The 26,211-nt window shown below is 48.8% G+C and overlaps 2 protein-coding genes and 1 long non-coding RNA gene across 3 annotated transcripts; 1 reads left to right on the forward strand and 2 right to left on the reverse strand.

The window, feature by feature from the left end:
• Positions 1 to 2,896: 2,896 nt before the first annotated feature.
• Positions 2,897 to 9,198, reverse strand: DCTPP1 (dCTP pyrophosphatase 1). The gene is given in 3 exon segments (NM_001194491.2): positions 2,897 to 3,737; positions 8,182 to 8,292; positions 9,010 to 9,198. Coding segments are annotated over 3 exon segments (513 nt in total). The 5' UTR covers positions 9,111 to 9,198; the 3' UTR covers positions 2,897 to 3,436.
• LOC144337986 (uncharacterized) lies at positions 5,229 to 10,242 on the forward strand. Its single transcript, XR_013411693.1, has 2 exons — positions 5,229 to 5,684; positions 7,872 to 10,242. It is a non-coding gene; the product is annotated as an uncharacterized LOC144337986 (long non-coding RNA).
• A 12,997-nt stretch (positions 10,243 to 23,239) lies between these two features.
• SEPHS2 (selenophosphate synthetase 2) lies at positions 23,240 to 25,517 on the reverse strand. Its single transcript, NM_001159420.1, is given in 1 exon segment — positions 23,240 to 25,517. A coding segment is annotated over 1 exon segment (1,356 nt). The 5' UTR covers positions 25,342 to 25,517; the 3' UTR covers positions 23,240 to 23,985.
• Between the last annotated feature and the right edge of the window lie 694 nt (positions 25,518 to 26,211).

Raw genomic sequence — 26,211 nt, forward strand, 5'->3', positions numbered from 1 at the left:
GGAGAGAGCCCCTAAAGCTGCATTCCAGGGTCAGTAGAGCTTGCAGATGTTCCCTGGGGTGGAATGAGGGGACAAAAAGGTTTTGGAAGTGAGGTTAAAGTATCCAAGGTAGCAAAGCCTTGAGGGCTTAGAGGGGAAGGATGGAGCTAACATCCGTAGGGAGCTGGAACTCATAGTGGTAGACCTGGAGCTGAGGCAAAGGAGATGAGACTGACTTCATTTCTTAGCTTGGGTGACTGCAGGACAGTGTCACTGATATGGGGGTGCAGGATGAAAAGCAAGACAGGAGCTGAAGTGGGGGCAATTGTTATACCCCAGTCTGGACATGCTGAACGTTAGGTCAGCATGAGGGAGGGGACTGGCAATAACAGCTTAGAGATATCAGGTCTGGAGTCCATGACACCATGTCCATAAGAAAGCACTCAAGAAGAGTCTTGAAAGTGGCTGGGCACGGTGGCTCACGCCAGTAATCCCAGCACTTTGGGAGGCCAAGGGAGGAGGATCACTTGAGGCCAGGAGTTCGAGACCAATTTGGGCAACATGGTGAAACCCTGTCTCCACTAAAAATAAGGAAAAATAGCCAGAGGTAGGAAGAAAACCAGGTAAGCATCTTATCTGGGAAATCTAGAGGAAAGTGTTTCAGGGAGAGTAGGCGATCAGCTGCTGCTCTGGTGCCCGCTGCATTTGTCATGAGGGCGGGGAAAGTGGCGAGAGCTGATTCAGTGGAGGGGGGTGAAAACCAGCCAGGAGGCCAGGTTGTAAATGGGACAGTGGGGAAGCAGAGTGGGGGAATACAGCCAACCCTTTGAAGAGGCTGCTCGAGGTTTGATGGTTTCACTTTTGTCAACAGGGAAGGGACTCATATATGCTTTCTGCACAGGAAGAAAGGGCTAATGAAGAGAAACTGATCATACAGAAGGGAAAGCAGACACCCAATTAAGGAGAGGAAGGAATCAGGGCTTCGTAAGGATGCGGATCCCATTATCACTGGAGAGCCAGAAGAAAGGCGGGTTTGGGCACATAATCTGATGCGCTGTTTTACCTGGGAAATAAGAATGGGGGTCACTGGATAAGAAACGTAAGAGAGTGAGGCCAGGAAAGGAGAATGCCTCATTTTACTGATGTGCAGACTGGCTCAGAGAGGCAGCAAATCAGCGATCATTGTAGATTCTGAAAGCACGGATGTCCTTTGGTATACGTGGGGGACTATTTCCAGGACACACCCCACCGTGTTCACAAATCCACGCATGCTCAAGCCCCTGTCAGCCCTGCGGAACCCACGTATAGGAAAAGCTGGTCCTCCACACACATGGGTTTTGCATCCCACAAATACTGTATTATTGAACCATGTTTGGTTGAAAAAAATTCAACCAAATGTGGACTCACGCAGCTCAAACCCATGCTGTTCAAGGGTCAACTGTAGTTTAAAAGTCCTTTCCCCTGCATTAGCCTACCCTGTGACGGAGGCAGTCAGAGGTATCTCAGAAAAAAGTGATGTGCCCAAAGTCACAGAACAGGCAAATCTTACACACTCAACACTATCTTTTTTTTTTTTTTTTTTTTGAGACGGAGTCTTGCTCTGTCGCCCAGGCTGGAGTGCAGTGGCATGATCTTGGCTCACTGCAACCTCTGACTCCCAGGTTCAAGCAATTTTCCCTGCCTCAGCCTCTGGAGTAGCTGGGATTACAGCCACCCACTACCACGCCCAGCTAATTTTTGTATTTTTAGTAGACATGGGGTTTCATCATGTTGGCTGGGTTGGTCTCGAACTCCTGACATCAGGTGATCCACCTGCCTCGGCCTCCCAAAGTGCTGGGATTACAGGCGTGAGCCACCGCGCTCGACCCTCAACACTATCTTTAGGTGGAGAGGAAAAACAATAAATTGGCCTTGGTGTGGCAGGGTGGGTAGCCTTTACTTCTACCAAGGAGGAAACCCTGTTTCGCCCCACATCAGAGACCTGACCCTGATTTCCTGCTCTAGGCCCCTGATAGTTGAGTTAAAAAGGCAAATAAGGCCAGGTGCGGTGATTCACGCCCATAGTCCCAGCACTTTGGGAGGCTGAGGTGAACGTATCATGAGGTCAGGAGATTGAGACCAGCCTGGCCAACATAGTGAAACCCCATTTCTACTAAAATTACAAAAATTAGCTGGATATGATGGCATGCACCTGTAATCCCAGCTACTTGGGAGGCTGAGGCAGGAGAATTGCTGGAACCAAGAAGGTAGAGGTTGCAGTGAGCCGAGATCACGCCACTGCACTCCAGCCTGGGTGACAGAGCGAGACTCAGTTTCAACACTATATTTAAATAATAATAATAAAAAAAGGCAAATGGCTGGGCGCGGTGGCTCGGGCCTGTAATCCCAGCACTCTGGGAGGCCGAAGCGGGCAGATCACCTAAGGTCAGAAGTTCAAGACCAGCCTGGCCAACAGGGTGAAACCCCATCTCTACTAAAAATACAAAAAATTAGCCGGGCGTAGTGGCGGGCACCTGTAGTCCCAGCTACTTGGGAGGTTGAGGCAGGAGAATGGTGTGAACCCAGGAGGCGGAGCTTGCAGTGAGCTGAGATCGCACCACTGCACTCCAGCCTGGGAGAAAGAGTGAGACTCCATCTCAAAAAAATAAAACAAAAAAAAACTGGGCGTGATGGTGGGCGCCTGTAATCCCAGCTGCTGGGAGGCTAAGGCATGAGATTCACTTGAACTCAGGAGGCAGAGGTTGCAGAGAGCCGAGATCACACCGCTGCACTCCAGCCAGGCCAACAAAAGTGGGATTCTGTCTTTAAAAAAAAAAAAAAAGGAAAACAGGTAATAACAATAACCGCAAACTTACCCTTTACTACGTGCCAGGCCCCACCCTGAGCACTCACGTAACTCATTGAAACCTCACAACCCTATTGGGCAGGTACTATTCTTTTTATTTTATAGACAAGGAAGCTGAAGTGCACAAAGATTAATTTGAGTAATGTCATCCAGCTTGCAAGTGTCAAAGATGGCATCTGAACCCAGATAGCCTGGCTCCAACATCTGGACTCTTATAGCCTCCAATCTCTAAAAGGAGGGGGAAGGAACTTACATGACATCCTACTGGAATTTGCTAAAAACCAGATCTCTCTGCCCTACAGGCAAAAGGTAAAAACAGGGAAACACGAGAATGGGGCTCAGAGGCACCCCTGGTCCCCTCGCCATCACCGGCAGAGACAGAGAGCCTCCCTGGCCATCCAGGAAGAATCTAGAAGTTATTGCCCAAAACCATTTTACTGGGAGAGCAAATACCAGGAGGCTACCTTCTAGAGGTTGCTGGGCCTCAGACCTCAAGAAGTGGAGACCTCAGGCCCATGATCTATTTGGAAAAGACTAGAAAATGGCTCCAGGGCCGGGCCACCCTCTGCTCTTCAGACACCACCCTGAGTTGCAAGTCCTGTGGCCACCTTTCTAGGTTGAGGTCTGGCCCGTGGAGTCACAGGGAAGGTCCGCAGGCCCCACAGCCTGGTCTTCAGAGATGGCACCATGGGGCAATTCTGTATACTTGCGGGAAGAGCTGCGGGCCAGATGGGCTGGGTAGCGTCGCCGGTTGATGTCCATTTTGGAGAGCACTGCTAGCGGCAGATCCACACGGCAGCGGGCTGCTAATGCCACCAGGTAGATGAGGACGTCACTAAGCTCCTCTTGAAGGGCTAACCGTTCCCTGGGGGACCAGCCTTGGGGGCCAGGTTCCCCATCGGTTTTCCACTGACTAGGGGCAGAACACAGACAGACACACACTCAGATGTAACCTGGGACAATGGGCTCTGCCAGTCTTTGCAGTAATAACACCCACCTCCAATGATGACCCAACCCATCTGGGCCCTGGGAAGAGTCAGGTGGGGAAGAGAGCCCAACAGATGATACCAAGATGTCTGTGTCTCTCCCTGGGCCAACGAGTGGCCAAAAGAACATTTCATTTGTTGAGACAAAGCTTTGAGGCCCAATTCTAATTCTCCCCAGCCCTAGCCATCACCACCCCAGACCAAACCTTGGACCTGGACCACTGCAGAAGCCTCCCCACTCATCTCCCTGCTAACTCATCTTTTACTCCTGCCCAGACCATCTTTTCTTTTTTTTGAGACAGAGTCTCACTCTGTCACCCAGGCTGGAGTGGAGTGCAATGGCGCGATCTCACTGCAACCTCCACCTCCTGGGTTCAAGCGATTCTCCTGCCTCAGCCTTCCGAGTGGCTGGGATTACAGGCATGTGCTGCCATGCCCAGCTAATTTTGTTTTTCTTTTTTTTTTTTTGAGACGGAGTCTCGCTGTGACGCCCAGGCTGGAGTGCAGTGGCCGGATCTCAGCTCACTGCAAGCTCTGCCTCCCGGGTTTTTACGCCATTCTCCTGCCTCAGCCTCCCGAGTAGCCGGGACTACAGGCGCCCGCCACCTCGCCCGGCTAGTTTTTTGTATTTTTTAGTAGAGACGGGGTTTCACCGTGTTAGCCAGGATGGTCTCGAACTCCTGACCTCGTGATCCGCCCGTCTCGGCCTCCCAAAGTGCTGGGATTACAGGCTTGAGCCACCGCGCCCGGCCTAATTTTGTTTTTCTAGGAGAGACAGGGTTTTGCCATATTGGCCAGGCTGGTCTCGAACTCCTGACCTCAGGTGATCTGCCCTCCTCGGCCTCTCAAAGTGCTGGGATTACAGACATGAGCCACCGCACCCAGCACAGACCATCTTTTAAAATCACAAATCAGGCCGGGCGCAGTGGCTGACGCCTGTAATCCCAGCACTTTGGGAAGCTGAAGCGGGTGGATTACGAGGTCAGGAGTTCAAGACCAGCCTGGCGAAGACAGTGAAACCCCGTCTCTATTAAATAAACAAAAAAATTAGTTGGGCGTGGTGGTGGGCACCTATAATCCCAGGTACTCAGGAGGCTGAGGCAGATAAATTCTTGAACCGGGAAGCAGAGGTTTCAGTGAGCTGAGATCGCACCACTGCATTCCAGCCTGGGCGACAGATCAAGACTCCATCTCAAAAAAACAAAAACAAAAACAAAACAAAACAAAAATCTGCTGGGTGGTGTGGCTTATGCCTGTAATCCCAGCACTTTGGGAGGCTGAGGTGGGTAGATCACCTGAGGTCAGGAATTCGAGAATCGCCTGGCCAACATGGTGAAACCCCATCTCTACTGAAAATACAAAGTAGCCAGGCGTGGTGGCACATGCCTGTAATCTCAGCTACTGGGGAGCCTGAGGCAGGAGAATCGCTTGAACCTGGGAGGCGGAGGTTGCAGTGACCTGATATCATGCCCTCACGCCATCACACTCCAGACTGGGCAACAAGAGCAGAACTCTGTCTGAAAACAAACAAACAAAAAACCCCACAAATTACATTTTTCCCCTTCTCTGCTAAAATCCAAACTGTGCTTAGAATATAATCTAAACTCCCGACAAAGCCCTCCTGTGATGCATGGGCTGATGCCTGCCTTTTCCAATGCCCCTGCCCACCACTCTCACTCCCCACCTAAGGCCACTCTGGCTTGTTCTGCCTTGCACACAGGCCAAGCTGTCACAGGGCCTTTGCACTCACTACTCCCTCTGCCTTGAACGCTTCCCCATCCCCCAGCATTCCCCGGGCTAGCTTCTTCCTGTTATTTAGGGCTCAGCCTAGATGTCACCTCCTGGCTCGTCACCTTGTGGTTTTTTTTAAGACAGTCTCGCTCTGTCACCCAGGCTGGAGTGCAGTGGTGCGATCTCGGCTCACTGTGCAAGTTCCGCCTCCTGGGTTCACGCCAGTCTCCTGCCTCAGCCTTCTGAGTAGCTGGGACTACAGGGGCCCGCCACCACGCCTGGCTAATTCTTTTGTATTTTTAGTAGAGATGGGGTTTCACCGTGTTAGCCAGGATGGTCTTGATCTCCTGACCTCATGATCCACCTGCCTCGACCTCCTGAAATGCTGGGATTACAGGCATGAGCCACAGTGCCCGGCGGTTTTTTTTTTTTTTTTTTTTTTTTTTGAGACAGAGTCTCGTTGTCGCCCAAGCTGGAGTGCAATGGTGTGATCTCAGCTCACTGCCATCTCTGCCTCAGCCTCCCAAGTAGCTGGGATTATAGGCGCCTGCAACCACACCTGGCTAATTTTTGCATTTTTAGTAGAGACAGGGTTTTGGCATGTTGGTCAGGCTGGTCTTTTTTGTTTTTTGAGATGGAGTTTTGCTCTGTCGCCCTGGCTGGAATGCAGTGGTACAATCTTGAGTTACTGCAACCTCCGCCTCCGGGGTTCAAACGATTCTCCTGCCTCAGCCTCCAGAGAAGCTGGGACTACAGGGGCATGCCACCATGCCCAGCTAATGGTTGTATTTTTTAGTAAAGACAGGGTTTCACCATGTTGGCCAGGCTGGTCTTAAACTCCTGACCTCAAGTGATCTGCCCGCCTTGGCCTCCCAAAATGCTGGGATTACAGGCGTGAGTCACCGCACCCGGCCCTTTTTTGTTTTTTTAAGACAGAGTCTTGCTCTGTCGCCCAGGCTGGAGTGCAGTGGTGCAATCTTGGCTAACTGCACTCTCTGACTCCCGGGTTCAAGCGATTCTTGTGCCTCAGCCTCTTGAGTAGCTGGGATTACAGATGCCCGCCACCATGCCTGGCTAAGTTTTGTATTTTTAGTAGAGAATAGCTGGGTGTCTCTACTGGGTATTGTCCAGGCTGGGTTTCACCATGTTGGCCAGACTGGGTTATCACGTTGTGTTCTTTTCCTCATAGAACTCGTCATAATTCCACATCTTCTAATATGAGATTACTGATGTACTGTCAATCTCCTTCCACGGTGAAGGCGGAAACCTTTCTGCCTTGTTCCAGGCCATATCTCGATTCTAGAAGACCTAGCACATAGGTGATGTTCATACATCTGTCATGAGGTCATGTGCAGTGGTTCAACCTGTAACCCCAGTGCTGTGGGAGGGTGAGGCAAGTGAATCACTTGAGACTAGGAGTTTGAGACCAGCCTGGGCAACAACAGCGAGATATCCCACCTCTATAAAAAATAAAAATTAGCCAGGCTGGGTAGTGGCGCACGCCTGTAGATCCAGCTACTCGGAAGGCTGAGGTAGGAGGATCGTTTGAGCTCCTTGGGCTGCAGTGAGCTATGATCACATCACTACACTCCAGCCTCGGCAACAAAGTGAGACCCTTTCTCTTAAAAAAATGACTGTCCTGGTCTAGGGCTCATCGCCTCTTGCCTGGTCTAGGTGTACCCTGCCCCATTCTCTCAGTGATCCATCCAATCCATCCTGTAGACACAGTGATCTTTCCAACACTCACCTCTGGTCAGGTCTTCTGTCCAAACTCTCCATCACGCTCTAGCCCTAATCCTATCTTCATGGGTTCATCTCCCACCCCTCTCCTCCACAGCCCTATCACTCATCCAACACATGCCTGTTGAGTGCCTACTATGCACTGGGCACTTGGGACACATCAGAAAAAACAGACCCCAAATCCCTGATTTTTCCCAAGAAGATTACACTGAAGGAGCGTCAGATTCTCCCTGAATTGAACTTACCCTATCTTGCCTCACTGCCCCTGCAAATGTATTTCCCATGTCTGGAATGCCACAGGCAGGTCCTCTACGGAATACCTTCCTTTCAGCCCCAGAGGCAGAGGAAAAGGGTTGTTGGGCCGGGCGTGGTGGCTCACCCTTGTAATCCCAGCACTTTGGGAGATCAAGGCAGGTGGATCACCTGAGGTCAGGAGTTCGAGACTAGCCTGACCAATACGGTGGAACCACTAAAAATACAAAAATTAGCCAGGCGTCTGTAGTCCCAGCTACTCAGGAGGCTGAGGCAGAATTGTTTAAACCCGGGAGATCGATGTTGCAGTGAGCCGAGATCAAGCCACTGCACTCCAGCCTGGGCGACAGAGACTCTGTCTCAAAAAAAAAAAAAAAAAAAAAAAAAAAAAGGAAAAGGGTTGTTGCCACTACTTCTTCCTAGATGGGACCTACCCTGCTGCTTTCACACCTCACACCTCTGTCTTCCAGGAGGCTGGGTGCCCCTAGAGGGCAGGGACCCGTGAGTCCTTTCTGCATCCCCGACAACAGCAAAGAGCCTTGCAATGAGGAGAGGAAATTGAACCCATGAATGTTTGAAGACCAAATAAATGCTCCCCTCCCCTCCCCCACAACTCAGACTCTACCAGGAAGCTTTCCATCTACTTACAAGAGTTCTGCGAGCTCCCCCACTTCCCCGACCAAGGCCAGGAGGAGGTTCCGAGGCTGATGGAACTGTTCCCAGTCTCGTTCTGCAGCAAACTCGGCATGGAGGCGGCGACTGAAACAGGACAAAGGCGTGTAAGTCCAAGTCTCAGGGTTAGAGAGTGAAGCAGGGCCCAGAGGCAGCTACCCCAGTAGTATGTAACGGGGGCCTGGGACCAGGAGATTCTGCAACTAATTCATTGGATGGTATTGTGCAGGTCATTTCCTCTTTCCGGAACTTGGTTCCCTCATCTATAAAATGGGCGTGCCCCTGAGCTGCCCTTAACATCTTGCCAAATGTAACAAAACCCTCTTCATTATTCCATCTCCTGCTGCTACTTCTGCAGTTTCTTTCCTCCACCTGGAATCGCCGCACATCAAAATCCAATTTCTCTTACAGAAGGCAGTTCCACAGGCCCTTCCTCTAAGAAGCTTTTCTTGACCTCCTCCAGCAAGAAATAACCTCTCCCACCTCTCAGCACACCATTTGCCCCTCTCGTACGCCCTGCGCCTGGAGAGCAGAGGCGGTATCTGGTGCCGGTATCTGCCCAGGGCTAGGCTGAAGGGCGTTCCTAGTGATCACTCGGGGCCACGACCCAATTTCCCTTCTCTCAGGTGTGCACCGCTGCGCCCATTTTGCAGATGAGGCAAGAAGGCTCGCCCAGGGACAGCCCGCAGAGCCAGGACCCGAGCCCCGCTGCCAGCCCGCTTCCCGACCACATGCAGGAACCCTCCCCAAAACGCGGGAGAAAGGGGAGACTTCCCCACCCCGAGCTGGGCCAGGCCTGCTTACATGTCCTCAAGCGTGGGCTCCGGGCTGAAGCTGAACCGGCCGGGAGCAGCAGTGTCCTCTCCCGCCGTGTCTCCACGAATCTCCCCACCGGCCACAGACATGCCGCCCACCCGCTGCAGCCGCGACTGCACGGAAACCCACGCGCCACGCTGGAAGCCCCGCCTCCAGAGCTCTGACCAATTACGGGCGTTCTCTTTTGCCTCACGGGGCGGAGCCTGAGTAAAGAGACCAGTGACTTTTGTGGAGTTTGCTACAGCCCGCCCCTTCCCTCACTGGACCAATCTGAGGGAGCTTCAAGCGCGCGCTCTAGTCTTAGGCCCTGGAATTCTTCCGCTAGGCCCTGCGTCTTAAAGGTATAGGTACCAATTCGACTCGGGGAAGAGACGAAGAGCAGAGGACGCGGGAAGCGCAGGCGCGTCACTTCTTTTATGGGCTCCAGAGGGCGCCAAAGCGAAATGGCGGCAGAAGAGGGCCTGCCAGGTGGAAAACCCTATAAATGAAAGGTCCTATGCATAGATATTAAATCTCTCAGGGCTTAAGGACATTGAGAACCTTCGAGGCCAACCCCCCCACTATTTGGATGGGATTGAAGGGGAAGAGTGGAGTAAGATCAGGCCACAGTAGGACTTCAGCTCCCTGCCATCGCTGTGTCCTGTGGTTGAAACGATGGAGGGCGCCCCATTCCTGTCCTAAGGAAAGTAATAGGCCCCAGCGCAGAGTACATTGCCCTGAAACACGTGGCCTGTTATGGTCTGGCCTGTGCCGTCCTCTCCAGCCTCATGGGTCCCGAGCACCTCCTCCACCCCACACACTGGAACTCCAGGCTCACTCACACCTGGGAATATGCGAGGTGGCGAGTCACAGAGTTGCTGCTTTCAAATCAGAACCACTGAATTATTGGCCATGGGAGAAGCAGAGATCTTTATGAAACCCTAGAACAGGTGTAGTCTTGTAAAGAATGATTTATTATTGTACCCTTATTAGGGCTACTATCTCTGATTTCCACATGTTTAAAGAGGCTTCCAGCTTGGTGGAAGTGAAAGCGTAAGAAAGTGCAGGAAAAGGCAGAGTCAGATTTTGGAAATTAAAATCCCAAGGCTGTGACAATTGCAATTCTACGTATATGCCCTAGAGAAACTAATGAATATGTGCAGAGAGACACATGCAAGAAGTTCATTACAGTTTTGTTTCTAAGAGTGAAAACAATTGAAAATAAAATGACTATCAACGGAAGAATGGGTACATGGAGGTATATTTATACAAATGATATTATCCAGCAGCCAAAATTGGATACATGCAACAGAAACAAGTTTAAACTGATTTTAGCGAGAAAAAAAAATCTATTATTTTTATTTTTTTAAGTTTTTGTAGAGACAGGGTTTCACCATGTTGCCTAGGCCGGTCTTGAACCAGGACTGCTGGATTGGGCTCTAGCAATCCTCCTGCTTCGGCCTCCCGAAGAGCTGGAATTACAGGCATGAGCCACCCCCACCGGCCAAAAGGAATTTATTTTAAGGATACAAGAGTGTCTTTAGAATACAGTGAGACCTCAGGAATGAACTGGAACTGGGGTAGCTGTTTTAAGCATTTTACATATTTATCCTCATAGCAACTGATTTAATCCTCACAACAACCCGATATGGTAGGTAATATTGTTGTCATCCCCATTTTAAAGATAAGGAAACTGAGAGGTTAAATAACTTGACAGCTAGTAAAGTGGTAGAGCCGGCGTCAAATCCAGGCAGTTTGGCTTCACAGTCTGTTGTTAGATGCTATGATGTATTGCCTGAAATGGCGATAAATATTATGAAAAAAAAATGTGACTGTATTTTAAATACTATGAAAGGCTGGGCATAGTGGCTCACGTTTGTAATCCTAGCACTTTGGGAGGGCAAGGTGGGTGGATCACTTGAGGTCAGGAGTTTGTCAAGACCAGCCTGGGCAATATGGTGAAACCCTGTCTCTATTAAAAACACAAACTTAGCTGAGTGTGGTGGTGCACGCCTGTAGTCCCAGCTACTCGGGACTGAGAGGCATGAGAATCGCTTGAACCTGAGAGATGGAGGTTGCAGTGAGCCGAGATTGTGCCACTGTTCTCTAGCCTGGGTGACAAAGCAAGACCCTGTCTCAAAAAAAAAAAAAAATCTGGGCATGGTGGTGCACACCTGTGGTCCCAGCTACTTGGGAGGCTAAGGTGGGAGGATCACCTGAGTCTAGGAAGGTCAAGCCTGCAGTAAGACATGATTACGTCACTGCTCTGCAGCCTGGGCAACAGAGTGAGACCTTGTCTCAATAAATATTTACATACATACTATGAAAAGTGACTGGGGGCATGTTTAGATTGCATAGTCCAGGAAGATATATAGTAAGCACTGTAGGTTACCTACTTAATTGCTCTTTTTCCTCTTCTCCAGTCTTTTTTTTTTTTTTTTTTTTTTTGAGACGGAGTCTCGCTCTGTAGCCCAGGCTGGAGTGCAGTGGCCGGATCTCAGCTCACTGCAAGCTCCGCCTCCCGAGTTCACGCCATTCTCCGGCCTCAGCCTCCCGAGTAGCTGGGACTACAGGCGCTGCCACCTCGCCCGGCTATTTTTTGTATTTCTTAGTAGAGACGGGGTTTCACCGTGTTAGCCAGAATGGTCTCGATCTCCTGACCTCGTGATCCGCCCATCTCGGCCTCCCAAAGTGCTGGGATTACAGGCTTGAGCCACCGCGCCCGGCCAGTCTTTTTTTTTTTTTTTTTTTTTGAGGAAGAGACAGGGTCTGGCTCTGTTGTCCAGGCTAGAGTGCAGTGGCATAATCACAGCTCACTTGTGTAAAGACTACAGGTGAGCATCACCATGCCTGGCTCCTCTTCTATTCTTGCAGATTTTTTTTTTTTTTTAGGAGTCTCACTCTGTCACCCAGGCTGGAGTGCTGTGGTGTGATCTCTGCTCACTGCAACCTCCGTCTCCTGGGTTCACGTGATTCTCCTGCCTCAGCCTTCCAAGTAGCTGGGATTACAGATGCACACCACCACACCCAGCTGATTTTTGTATTTTTAGTAGAGATGGGGTTTCACCATGTTGGCCAGACTGGTCTTGAACTCCTGACCTCAAGTGATGCTCCCCCTTCTACCTCCCAAAGTGTTGGGATTACAGGCGTGAGCCACTGCGTCCGGCCACTTATAGAATCTTGATTTTGTTCGGGAGTCCACGCTCCTCCACTTATTGTTCTACTTGACTGGTCATAGTATTCCCATTGCCCTGGCCATTGATTGGTTTATGAATGAGCATGTTATGGATAGTAAGTTGGAGGAAGTCTTTTTTTTTTTTTTTTTTTTTTTTTTTTTTTGAGCCAGAATCTCACTCTGTCACCAGGCTGGAGTGCAGTGGCGCAATCTCGGCTCACTGCAGCCTCCACCTCCTGGATTCAAGCGATTCCCCTGCCTCAGCCTCCTGAGTATCTGGGACTACAGGCACGCGTCACCACGCCCGGTTAATTTTTTGTATTTTAGTAGACACGGGGTTTCACCATGTTGGTCAGGTCTCGATTTCCTGACCTCGTGATCTGCCCGCCTCGGCCTCCCAAAGTGCTGGGATTGCAGGTATGAGCCACTGCCTGGCCAAGTTGGAGGAAGTCTATTGGAAATTTCTGGGACATGTTCTTCTTAGTGCTTTAAAGAAATTACAGAGGCTGGGCATGGTTGTTCACGCCTGTAAACCCAGCAGTTTCAGAGGCCGAGGCAGGAGGATCTATTGAGGCCAGCCCTGGCAACATGGCAACACTCTACACAAAATTAAAAAAAAAATTAGCCAGGCATGGTGACATGCACCTGTATTCCCAGCTACTCATAGGCTAAGGTGGGAGGATCACTTGAGCCCAGGAGTGTTTGTTATAGTGAGCTATGATCAACCTGCTGCACTCCAACCTGGATGATGGAGACCTTGTCTCAAAAAAAAAAAAAAAAAAAATCAAACAAACAAAACCCCAAAAGACACAGGATGTTTCTACCTCTAGATGTTGGTATGTGAAGAGAGGATTGAGAGGAAACCTAGTCCGCAGGCTGAAATTGGCAAGTCAGCCAGATAGAAAGGAACTTGATCCTTCCTAACATTGCTGAGCCACTTATTGTACAAGTTCCAGAAATGCCCTAATTTAGGACTCTGGCTATATAAGAAAATAAACCCTTTTAATGGCCAAACTACTTTTAGTTTGGTTTTCTGTTACTTGCCTTTTAGAAAGTGACATTTAAGCTAAGGACAAATCAAGGGGCATAGAGTTCTAGGCAGAGGGAACAACCAATGCCTAATGCAGGAAAGGCCTGGCATATTGCAGTGTGGCAGGAAGGTAGTGAGCAAAAGAGAGAGTGGTTGCATGTGTACGGTGTAGGAGAAGTAAAAAGAGGTCAGATCAGACCAATTCACCATGAGTTTCATTTTAGATTTTTTTTTTTTTTGTAGTCGTAGTCTCCCTCCGTTGCTCAGGCTGAAATGCAGTGGTGTGATCTCAGCTCACTGCAACCTCTGCTTCCCGGGTTCAAGAAATTATCCTGCTTCAGCCTCCCTAGTAGCTGGGATTACAGGCATGCACCACCGCGCCCAGCTAATTTTTGTATTTTTAGTAGAGACAGGGTTTCACCATGTTGGTTAGGCTGGCCTCGAACTCCTGACCTCAGGTGATCTGCCCGCCTTGGCCTCCCAAAGTGCTGGGATTACAAGTGTGAGCCACCGCTCCCAGCCTCGGAGGGTTTTAAGCAGGAGAGTGATCATATTTTGGGCAGATCATTTGAACCCAGGAGTTCGAGGCTGCAGGGAGCTATGATTGCGCCACTGCACTCCAGCCTGGGTGACAGAGCGAGACTCTGTCTCCACAAAAAAAAAAAAAAAAAAAAAAAGATTTGGAGAAGGCAAGAGTAGAACCAGGGGGATGAGTTACTGCTGTTGTCCAGGCAAGAGATGATGGTGACTTGAGCCAGGTGATGGGGGGTGAAGATGGAGAGAAGTGGATGTCTTAGGGACGTATTTTGAAGGTAGATCTGGAGGTTTTTGTTGGTTTTGAATGGGGGATGGGAGAAAGGATAGAATGGCTTACAGATTTTGAGGGTTTGGCAACCCCGTGGGTGGATGGTGACTGATTTGGGGATGGAAAAGATGAGGGGCAGGACTGAACACGTATGGCCTCAGGCGTGTGGTTTAGGGCAAGGCAAGTTGAAGAGGCATGGTGAGTTGGCAGTGAAGTTTTGAATCTAAGGTTTAGAGGAGCAATCAGGGCTACACATTCAGATGTGGCAGTCTCAATCATTTAGACAATACTGAAAGTCAAGGAACTGGAGATGAATAACTAACACAAGAATCTAGGCAGAAAAGACCAAGATTTGGAGCCAGGTATGGTGGCTCACTTCTGTAATCCTAGGGCTTTGGGAAGCTGAGGCGGGAGGATTGCTTGAGCGCAGGAGTTTGACACTAGCCTGGGCAACATGGTGAGATGTTTTCTATATTATTAATGTTTACTTATTTATTTATTTTTTTTATTATTATTTTTTGAGATGGAGTCTTGCTGTGTCACCCAGGCTGGAGTGCAGTGGCATGATCTCAGCTCACTGCAACCTCCGTTCAAGTGATTCTCCTGCCTCAGCCTCCTGAGTAGCTGGGACTACAGGCACACGCCACCATGCTTGGCTAATTTTTGTATTTTTATTAGAGATGGGGTCTCACCATGTTGGCCAGGCTGGAGTACAGTGATGTAATCACAGCTCATTGCAGCCTCGAGCTCGTGGACTCAAGTGATCCTGCTGCCTCAGACTCCCAAAGTGCTGGGGTTACAGGCATCAGCCACTGTGCCACAGTGACTTGCCCTTTATGAGCCTATCTTCCCAAGAGATGGAATGCCTGAGTCTTTTCAAATCAAAGGTGTTTTTCCAGTGCAAGCCAATAAAGGTTTAATGACAGGATGGATGGATTGGGCCAGGCGAGCAGGCCATGCCTGCAGCACATCCTTCTGCTACTGGGAGAAAAGGTGCTGCTGTAATTCAGAATATTTGTTCTTAAATTTTTCAGGAGGAGTCATGACAGAGGCTTTTAGGAATCTCTGGCCTAGCTCATTCAGGCCGGAGAGTCCCCAACACCCTTTGAAGGCTTCTTTCAACCTGCTTTTCCATCCTGTGCCCATACACACTTGCTGAAGTCCAGACAGATGTTCTGGACTCTTCCCTCCCAACCTTTGCTTCCTCAGTTCCCTCCATCTGGAATGCCTGCCCCGTTCTGTGCACATCCAAATCCAAATGCCACCCATCCTGCAGAGCCCCGTTTCAAGGCCACCTCCTCTGAAAAGCCTTCCTACACTTCCTCCTAAAAGGAAATAGGGTCAGGCGCAGTGGCTCATGCCTGTAATCCCAGGACTTTGGGAGGCCAAGGCAGGAGGATCACTTGAAAAACCAGGAGTTTTCTTCTTTTTTCTTTTTTTCTTTTCTTTTTTTTTTTTTTTTTTTTTTTTTTTTGAGACGGAGTCTTGCTCTGTCGCCCAGGCTGGGGTGCAGTGGCCGGATCTCAGCTCACTGCAAGCTCCGCCTCCCGGGTTTACTCCATTCTCCTACCTCAGCCTCCCGAGTAGCTGGGACTACAGGCACCCGCCAACCCGCCCGGCTAGTTTTTTTGCATTTTTTAGTAGAGACAGGGTTTCACTGTGTTAGCCAGGATGGTCTCGATCTCCTGACCTTGTGATCCGCCCGTCTCGGCCTCCCAAAGTGCTGGGATTACAGGCTTGAGCCACCGCGCCCGGCCTTCTTCTTTTTTTCTTTCTTTTCTTTCTTCCTTTTCTTTCTCTTTTCTTTTTCCTTCCTTCCTTCCTTCCTTCCTTCCTTCCTTCCTTCCTTCCTTCCTTCCTTCCTTCCTTCCTTCCTTTCTTGCTTTCTTTCTTGCTTTCCTTCTTTCTTTCTTTCCTTTCTTTTTTCTTTTTTTTTTTGACAGAGTCTTGCTCTGTCACCCAGGATGCTGTATAGTGCTGTGATCTTGTCTCAATGCAACCTCAGCCTCCCGGGTTCAAGCCATTCTCCTTCCTCAGCTTCCAAAATAGCTGGGATTACAGGCCTGTGCCACCACGCCTGGCTAATTTTTTTTGTATTTTTAGTAGAGACAGGGTTTCACCATGTTGGTCAGGCTGGTCTTAAACTCCTGACCTCAAATGATCCGCCTGCCTCAGCCTCCCAAAGTGCTGGGATTACAGACCACCGTGCCCGGCCTGAAGCCAGGGACCAGCCTAGGCAACGTAGCAAGACCCCATCTCTACAAAAACACTTTTAAACTTAGCTGGGTGTGGTGGTGTGTGCCTCTAGTCCCAGCTGCTCAGGGGAGGCTGAGGTGGGAGGATCATTTGAGCCTAGGATGTCAAGGCCACAGTGAGCTATGATTGTGCCACTGCATTTTAGTCTGGGTTACAGTCTCAAACAAAAAAAGTGGTACCAGTTTCATTGCAGGAAATGCCAAGAGCCCCAAAAGAGTGAAAAGACAGTACCTATGGACCAGGCACTGTTCTAGCTGCTGGAGATACTGAACGTTCCTACGTTCCTGGTGCTTACATAGTAGCAGAAGGGAACAATTTTTTTTTTTTTTTTTTTTTTTTTGAGACGAAGTCTTACTCTGTTGCCCAGACTGGAGTGCAATGGCACGATCTCGGCTCACTGCAACCTCTGCCTCCCAGTTCAAGCAATTCTCCTGTCTCAGCTTCCCAAGTAGCTGGGATTACAGGCACCTGCCACCACGCCTGGCTAATTTTTGTATTTTTATTTATTTATTTATTTAGAGATGGAGTCTCTGTCACCCAGGCTGGAGTGCAGTGGTGTGATCTCGGCTCACTGCAACCTCTGCCTCCTGGGTTCAAGCGATTCTCCTGCCTCAGCTTCCTGAGTAGCTGAAACTACAGGCGCGTGCCACCACAGCCGGCTAATTTTTTGTATTTTTAGTAGAGACGGGGTTTCACAGTGTTAGCCAGGATGGTCTCGATCTCTTGACCTCGTGATCTGCCCACCTCGGCCTCCCAAAGTGCTGGGATTACAGGCGTGAGCCACCATGCCTGGCCCAGAAGGGGACAATTCTAAAGCGAACTAACACATTCTCAAGGGAATTATAGGCTAGTATAAAAGCTACGAAGCAAATAAACCAGGTGATGCATTGGAGTGTGGCTGGTTGTTGGCTGGGAGGTGGGAGAAGGCCTTTATGAAGAGGTTTTATTTGAACTGAGACAGAACTGAGAACGAGCCAGCCAGGTGAGTGTGAGGTGAGGTTCCAGACAGAGGGAACTGCAAGCACAAAGGATCTTGATTTGTTTGAAGTCCCAGGGAAGGCTGATGGGCCAGCAGGTAGTGAGAGAGGTAGAGAGAGTGCCATGAGATGAAGTTGGAGATCTGTAGCAGGGGTGGGAAATTGCTGGAAAAGCTGTTTAAGCACTTTGAGCAGGAGAAAAATGGATTGAATTGATTTACCTATTTTTTGATGTTGATGTTAATACATTTGCATAACTGGCTATGTAAATATTCAATGTTGCCTGGGCACGGTGACTTACACCTGTAATCCCAGGATTACTTTGGGAGGCCAAGGCAGATGGATTACTTGAGGTCAGGAGTTCGAGACCAGCCTAGCCAACATGGTGAAACCCTGTCTATACTGAAAATACAAAAACTAGTCAGGCATGGTGGTGTCTGCCTATAATCCCAGCTACTCGGGAGGCTGAGGCGGGAGAATTGCTTGAAGCCAGGAGGCAGAGGTTGCAGTGACCTGCTATCATGCCACTGCACTCCAGCCTGGGCAACACAGTGAGACTCCATCTCAAAAAAAAAAAAAAATCAATGTTCAATGCTATAGTATGACTACATTTCATTTGTTCTATAAGGTGGTTTTGGGCTCGAGTTGGTAAGTTGGTTTGTTTTACAGAGTTATTTTTCACTGGGTTGATTCATTTTTTGTTATCATTTGCTAATTTTCTTTTTTCTTTTTTTTTTCTTGGAATGAAGTTTTGCTCTTGTTGCCAGGCTGGAGCACAGTGGCGTGATCTTGGCTCACTGCAACCTCTTCCTCCCGGGTTCAAGTGATTCTCCTGCCTCAGCCTCCTGAGTAGCTGGGATTACAGGCACCCACCACCACGCCCGGCTAATTTTTGTATATTTAGTAGAGACGGGGTTTCACCATGTTGACCAGGCTGGTCTTGAACTTCTGACCCCAGGTGATCCACCCACCTCAGCCTCCCAAAGTGCTGGAATTACAGGCGTCAGCCAGCATGCCCGGCTTTCTTTCTTTTTTCTTTTTTTTTGAGACGGAGTCTCATTCTTGTTGCCAGGCTGGAGTGCAATGGCGCGATCTCGGCTCACTGCAACCTCCACCTCCAGGGTTCAAGCGATTCTCCTGCCTCAGCCTCCCGAGTAGCTGGGACTACAGGCGCCTGCCACCACTCCCAGCTAATTTTGTATTTTTAGTAGAGACAAGGTTTCTCCATGTTGGTAAGGCTGGTCTCGAACTCCCAACCTCAGGTGATCTGCCTGCCTTAGCCTCCCACAGTGCTGGGATTACAGTTGTGAGCCACTGCGCCCAGCAGTCATTTGCTAATTTTCTAAATGAATATCACTAATTTTTTTTTTTTTTTTGGTAGAGACAGAGTCTCATTTTGTTGCTCAGGCTGCTTTTGAATTCCTGGCCTCAAGCAGTCCTCCTGCCTCAGCCTCCCAAAGTGCTGAGATTACGGGCATGAACCACCATGCCTGGCCACTAATAGTTTTCACATCTTCGATTATCCTGCCAAAAGAATTTTCACACAATTAAATGTATCAATATTATATCAGTTTCATATTTTTCTTTTCTAGAAGGCCTTTCTGGAAGGCCTTCCAGACTCCCTGTCCAGTATGGGCTGGTTGCTCTGTAAGCCTACTGTATAGTTATTACCTTCACCTCTCTCCTGTGCTGGGTTGTATTTCCTGAATCTCATGTTTTTCTTTGTTTGCTTCCTTGTTGTTTTTTGTTTTGTTTTGTTTTTTGTTTTTTTGACACAGAATCACACTTTGTCACCCAGGCTGGAGTACAGTGGTGCAATTTCAGCTCACTGCCACCTCTGCCTCCCGGGTCCAGGTGATTCTCCTGCCTCAGCCTCCCAAGTAGCTGGGATTGCAGGCACCCGCCACCAACTACGCCTGGCTAATTTTTGTATTTTTAGTAGAGACAGGGTTTTCTTTTTTTTTTTTCTTTTTTCTTTTTCTTTTTTTTTTTGAAACAGGGTCTCGCTCTGTCACCCAGGCTGGAGTACAGTGGCACAATCTTGGCTCACTGCAACCTCTGCCTCCTGGGTTCAAGAGGTTCTCCTGCCTCAGCCTCCCAAGTAGTAGCTGGTATTACAGGCACCTGCCACCACGCCTGGCTAATTTTTTGTATTTTTAGTAGAGACAGGGTTTCACCATATTGGCCAGGCTGGTCTTGAACTCCTGACCTCATGATCCACCCGCCTCGGCCTCCCAAAGTACTGGGATTATAGGTGTGAGCCACCACGCCTGGCCTGCTTCCTTGTTTTGTTGGAGCATATCCTCCGGCAGTTTCTTGAGAAAAAGTACATGGGATGAAGCCATTTTGATACCCTGCATGCCCCAAGATATCTTTATTCTACTTATTTGAAAAATGTGGCTGGCTGTATACTTCTACATAGATTATCATTTACCCTCAGAATTTTGAAGGCATGGCTTTATTGTTTTTTTGTGTTTTTGAATATTTTTTCCTGAGACAGGGTCTCACTCTGTTGCTCAAGCAATCCTCGCGCCTCAACCTCAGGCACATGCCACCACGCCTGGCTAAACTTAATTTTAGAATTTTTTTGTAGAGATAGGATCTCACTGTATTGCCCAGGCTGGTCACAAACTCCTAGGCTCAAGTGATCCTCCTGGCTCGGCTTCCCAAAGTGCTGGAATTACAGGTGTGAGCCACTGCACCTAGCTGCTTTATTGTTTTTAAGCTTCCAATTTGAGGTTGCGAAGTCTGATGTCATTATGACATACAAAGGTGTGTCATTATTCCCACACCTTTGTATGTGATCATAGTGATCAGAAGCATGAGTTCTGGAGTCAGACCGCCTACAAGACTGACTATGCAACCTTGGACAAATTTCTTATTCTCCCTATACCTCAGCTTCCTAATATACAAATTGGGGTTGTTAGAAGATTGGGTTAATACATATAAAGCACTTACTTCCTGCACAGAGTATGTGCTGTATAAACATTTGCTATCATTATTATTAGGATCTCTTCTTCATACCTGGCATTTTGAAATTTAATAAAATTATCATGGGTCTTTTAAAATGTACTATGCTAGGAATTCAAGAGGTATGTGGTTTACAACTTTTAAGTTCTAGAAAACTTTGATAATATTTTTTCTTCCATCTGCTTTACTGCCTTATTCTAGAACTCCACTTAGATGTTGAACCTCCTGCCTCATTTGATCTTCATAGATTTTCTTTTATTATGCATCTTTTTGGGCTACTCTTTTGTTTTTAATTTTACTTCAAGTTCTGGGATACATGTGCAGAACATACAGGCCTGTTACATAGGTATACATGTGCCATGGTGGTTTACTGCACCTATCAACCTGTCATTTAGGTTTTAGGCCCCACATGCATTACCTATTTGTGCTAATGTTCTCCCTCCCCTTGCCCCCAACCCCCTAGTAGGTGCTGGTGTGTGATGTTCCCCTCCCTGTAACCATGTGTTCTCATTTGTTCAACTCCCATTTATGAGTGAGAACTTGTGTTTTTTGGTTTTCTGTTCCTGTGTTAGTTTGCTAAGAATGATGGCTTCCAGCTTCATCTATATCCCTGCAAAGAACATGAACTCATTCTTTTTTATGGCTACATGGTCTACTTTCTTATGTATTTATTTATTTTTGAGACAGAGTCTTGCTCTGTCACCCAGGCTGGAGTGCAGTGGCGTGGTCTTGGCTCACTGCCAGCTCTGCCCCCCAGGTTCACGCCATTCTCCTGCCTCAGCTTCCCAAGTAGCTGGGACTACAAGCACCTGCCACCACGCCCGGCTAATTTTTTGTATTTTTAGTAGAGACGGGCTTTCACCGTGTTAGCCAGGATGGTCTCTATCTCCTGACCTCGTGATCCACCCGCCTCGGCCTCCCAAAGTGCTGGGATTACAAGCGTCAGTCACCGCGCCCGGCTTATTTATTTTTTGAGACAGGGTCTCACTGTGTCACCCAGGCTGGACTGCAGTGCTGCAATCTCGGCTCACTGCAGCCTCCACCTCCCAGGCTCAAGTGATCCTCCCAACCTAGCCTCCAGAGAAGCTGGGACTACAAGTGCACACAACCATGCCCTGCTAATTTTTGTATTTTTTGTAGAGACAGGTTTTTGCTATGTTGCCCAGGTTGGTATTGAACTCAGGGGCTCAAGCCCACCTTGGCCTCCCAAAGTGCGAGTTATTACAGATGTGAGTTACTGCACCTGGCCTTTTGGGGCTACTTGCTGATAAATTTCTGCAACTTTATGCCTCCTATTAGAATTTTTTTTTTTTGAGACAGAGTTTTGCTCTTGTTGTCCAGGCTGAAATGCAATGGCATGATCTCGGCTCACTGTATCCTCTGCCTCCTGGGTTCAAGTGATTCTCCTGCCTCAGCCTCCCGAGTAGCTGGGATTACAGGCGCGCGCCACCAAGCCCAGCTAATTTTTATATTTTTAGTAAAGGTGGGGTTTCACCATGTCGGCCAGGCTGGTCTCGAACTCCTAACCTCTGGTGATCCGCCCATCTTTTGGCCTCCCAAAATGCTGGGATTACAGGCATGAGCCACCACTCCTAGCCCCCTACTAAAAATTTTCAAGTTTTAGCTTTATCTTTATATTCTAAGTGGCTGGTTCTCTTAATTATTGCTTTGTGGATTTTTTAAAATTCTTTTTTCCTATTTCCTGTATTGTCCCTCTGAGTTTCCTTTTTCTGTTTAAGTTGGAGGCTCTCCTCACACACCTGGTGATCCTTGACTGCTCATATTTAAGAATGAGGCATTAAAAAGCTTAACATTAGCTGGGCGCGGTGGCTCACGCCTGTAATCCCAGCACTTCGGGAGGCTGAGGTCGGTAGATTGAGGTTAGGAGTTCGAGACCAGCCTGGCCAATTTGGTGAAACCACATCTCTCCTAAAAACACAACATTCACCGGGTGTGGTGGTGCACACTTGTAATCTCAGCTACTCGGGAGGCTGAGGCAGGAGAATCACTTGAACCCGGGAGGCGGAGGTTGCAGTGAGCCGAGATCACACCACTGCACTCCAGCCTTGGCAACAGAGCGACTCTGGGAAAAACAAGAAAAAAAAAAAAACAATTTAACATCATTCAATAAAGGCTTTCACCTAGGAGGCCTTGTGGTACAGTGATTTTGGGCTTTATTTTTTTGAGACAGGGTTTCACTCCCGTCGCCCAGGCTGGACTGCAGTGTTTGCGCACTGCAACCTCTGCCTTGCGGGTTCAAAGTTCTCCCACTTCGGCCTCCCGAATAGCTGGGACTATAGGGGCACACCATCACGCTTGGGTATTTTTGTATTTTTTTTGTTTGTTTTAGTAGAGACTGAGTTTTGTCATATTGGCCAGGCTGAACTTGAACTCCTGAGCTCAAGAGATCTGTCCACCTTGGCCTCCCAAAGTGCTGGGATTATAGGCGTGAGCCACTGGGCTTGGCCTGGCCAGTGTTTTTAATAGCTAATTGAGGCAGCGGGCTAGGCAGTCTCATTTTAGATTTTTATCCTCTTTTCAGTTAGGCTCCCTATCCTCTGCTGTGTGTGACGCTCCCAACTTTACCTGCGTAGGTGAGGGGCAGTCACCTGGCTGTGTGAAATAAGAGTGTGGAGAACGCTAGAGATCTAATTACCGTGTATAAACTCTCAACCAGTATGTTTTTATCCCCAGCCCTTACCCCATCTTCTGAGCAATCTTCTTGCTTCTTGTTATCCCCTACTGTGAAGGATTCCTCTAAGTCAGTTACCCCTCTTTCACCTCCTTTCCATCTTTCAAGAATTGTTGACACCTTCCTTTTGCTATTTCCTGCCCCATCCTCTAACCCTTGGGGTGTATGCCTGCTTTGAGTCCTTTTCTGTCATCTCAGGGGGAAGGTACAACCCTAAATCTGGGTGTTAAATCCCCCAATTCACCAGGATCAGGGAAAACACTCTGCTATACCAGACTCAATGTATCGTTTTATGACTGTATTGAATTTCAAACAACCAAACATTAGCCAGAAGAGTTTTTCAAGGTCTCTTTTATTTATTTAGCAAGAAATTACTCTTTATTGATCAAATCACCAGGAATTTGCAGCAAAAGACTTAACATCTTAATGACCACCAAGGCCTGGGCTCTGAGGCTTGCTCTGCCTCTCCCAGTCCTTAATGGAGTTTAGAGGGAGAGACGTCATTAACAGAGACCAAGTCAGATGGTTGCAGGTCCTCCTTTCCCAGTCATCAGACAAGCTGCTCAATTCTTGTCCAGAGCAGGAAAGAGCCAGTACTTCAGTAACACTGAATAAAGAATTTGATGTTGCATTATACGATCTCTCTTGACAATTTAGTTATCAACAATATTGCTCCAAAACTCATTTGCTTCTGATCTAAATTTTTTTCATTTTGCAATTTACTTTGTGTGTTATTTTAATAATCTCACTCCCTGTGCAGAAATTAATCAACCCAGTGCAAAGAAAAATCCCTCAACCTGGAATAGCCTCATCTTACTTTGGAAAGAGAAAACAGAGGTATTTTTGCTCCTCTTCTACCCAAGTGATGAACAAACATCCCCCCAAAGTTCAAAATGTTACTCTGGCCTCAGAATGTACATAAAGGCTGCTTTTGATGGGCTGATTCCAATCACCTAGAAAGGGCAGCCAGAACCACTATGCAGGCAGCCTTCTTTGGAAATTTCTTAAAATCAACTCTTGAGAACCATCCGTGATTGTGGACAATGGCTCTAAAGTCCAAACAACTTCTGTTCTTTCATCTCACGAGCTAGGCTCAGAGGAGGCATTTGAACTGTCAGGAGCAAGAGCAGCAGCTGTGGCCCCACGAGGTAGGACTTCAATAACTCGCGGCTTGTCAATGATCCGGGCCGTTCGGTTTCCCTTTTCCACAATGCCAACGATCCACGCTTGGTGACCCTCTCCGTACTTGGAGGATTTGATTTCGGAACAAAAGCGAGCCGCCTGTTCTCTTGGCAGACAAATCAGTAATCCCCCAGAGGTTTCAGCTGAGGTTCCTTGAAGAAGCCCAAACCGTCCACTGGCCTTGCTGACGGCAGCCATCTTGGCAATTACCGGCAGATTATGAATAACAAAGGACACTTCATTTCTTTGTTGTTTTGCAAGGTTCTGGGAGTGTCCCAGAATGCCAAAGCCTGTGATATCTGTGGCCGCATGGGCATTAAATGTGTGCATTAAACCTGCAGCAGTTCTGTTGAGGGTAGCCATATTGAACATGGCTTCCTGATAGGCCAGCTCCACCTCTTCTCTGGAGACCACCATCTTTACTTTATTCCATCTTTCAGGATTATCCAGCCATTGGTGGGCATTGACAGCAACCTGGGTTCCTAATGGTTTGGTTAACACCAGCACGTCCCCAACGACGGCACTGTCCGGCATTATGAACTCATTTGGCTGGCATACCACAGTGGCAACTCCACCGATTATAATCCAAGGGTTGACCACCGTTTGCCCACCGGTCACTGCTGTCCCTCCTTCCTCTGCGGCATCCCGAAAGCCTTTGACCATGAGTGGCGTTACCTTTTCGCGTTCCTCCTCACTCATACTCTGGCTGACGCTGAGTAACATCAACATGTTGTCACACTCAGTAATCCCCATGGCGTAGAGGTCACTCAGCACGTTGGCACAAGCTATGCGCCCCATCATGTAGGGATCTTCCACCAAGGGGTAAAAGAAGTCCGTGGTCTGCACCAGTGACAGGCCCCCGTGCCTCAGGGGGATGACGCAAGAGTCCATCCCGATGCCCAGGGCTGGAAAGGTGGGGCTGGAGCCCGCTCCTGTTGGCATGCCGGCTTCCTGGGACGCCTCTTCCTGGCCGCCCACCAGGCCCCGGCCCAGCTGGGGCCGCACGTCCGGCCGCGTCAGTCCCGCCAGGAGTTTGAGCAGCGTCTCCTGCGGGACCTTGCAGCCTCAGCCCTTCATGCCGGAGAAGCCCGTCAGCCGCCAGCTCGGGCTGAGGCCCAACGCCTGGGGCTCGAAGGGCCGGTAGTTCGAGAAGCTCCGGCCCACAGTCAAGCCCGCCGGGCCCGAGGAGCCTTCCGCTGCTGCCACTGCCGCCATCGCCTCTCCGCAGGCGCCCGTCGCCGAGGCTTCCGCCATCGCGCCTGCCCGGCAGGGAAGGGAGGGGAGAAGAGGGCCCTTTTATTTTCCACTCAGGTTAATATGAAGTAAAAGTCAAATATTACCTGCAGGGATTCTACCCAGCGCGACTCACACCGCGAGCCCCACGGCAGGCGCAATCTTCCTGATAGAGGAGCCGCCGGACTCCCCTATTTATACCCCAGGTGATTGACAGCTGCAACATCCAATGACGACTCCGCCACCGAGAGGCGGGCTTCCTAGACTCTAAAAGGCGCAACAACCTCAGGCTTGCAAAACCCATTGCAAAGGGATTGCAGAACGTCACGTGTTTTCCTTCGCTCTCGTAGTAATGTAAATGGTTTCTTGGCAGCGGCTGACGGAACATTGCTCCTTTCGAGTAACTTCCAAGTCCAACAAATTGTAGACGAGGGAAGATTGGTCACTAGACAAACCTCATGATCCGCAGGATTCAAGAGTCACTTGACAGCGCACATGATCGATCCAGGGTAGCAACATAGCCCAAGGGGAAAAACAGAAAGCTTGAGAAATTAGAAATTAAACTACTACCATTAAGTAAGCAAACTGCAGGCAGCATCAGTATAATGAAATGTTAACATGAACTTCAAGAACTCTAGGACTCAGGAGGTCGAGGCTGCAGTGAGCTGTGACTGCGCCACTGCACTCCAGTCTGGGCGACACAGCGAGAAACTGACTCTAAAAAAGCAAACAACAATAACAAACAAACAAACAGCCCCCGACAAAAAAAAAGAGAGAGAGAGAGAGAGAGAGAGATTTAGGACTGAAAGTCCAGACACCTGCATGGATTCTAATGGTGCTTCCCACCAGCTGTGTGTGGAGTCACTTTCAGCATCGGTTGACTCATCCATC

The sequence above is a fragment of the Macaca mulatta genome, chromosome 20, assembly GCF_049350105.2.
Source record: "Macaca mulatta isolate MMU2019108-1 chromosome 20, T2T-MMU8v2.0, whole genome shotgun sequence".
Taxonomy (NCBI): domain Eukaryota; kingdom Metazoa; phylum Chordata; class Mammalia; order Primates; family Cercopithecidae; genus Macaca; species Macaca mulatta.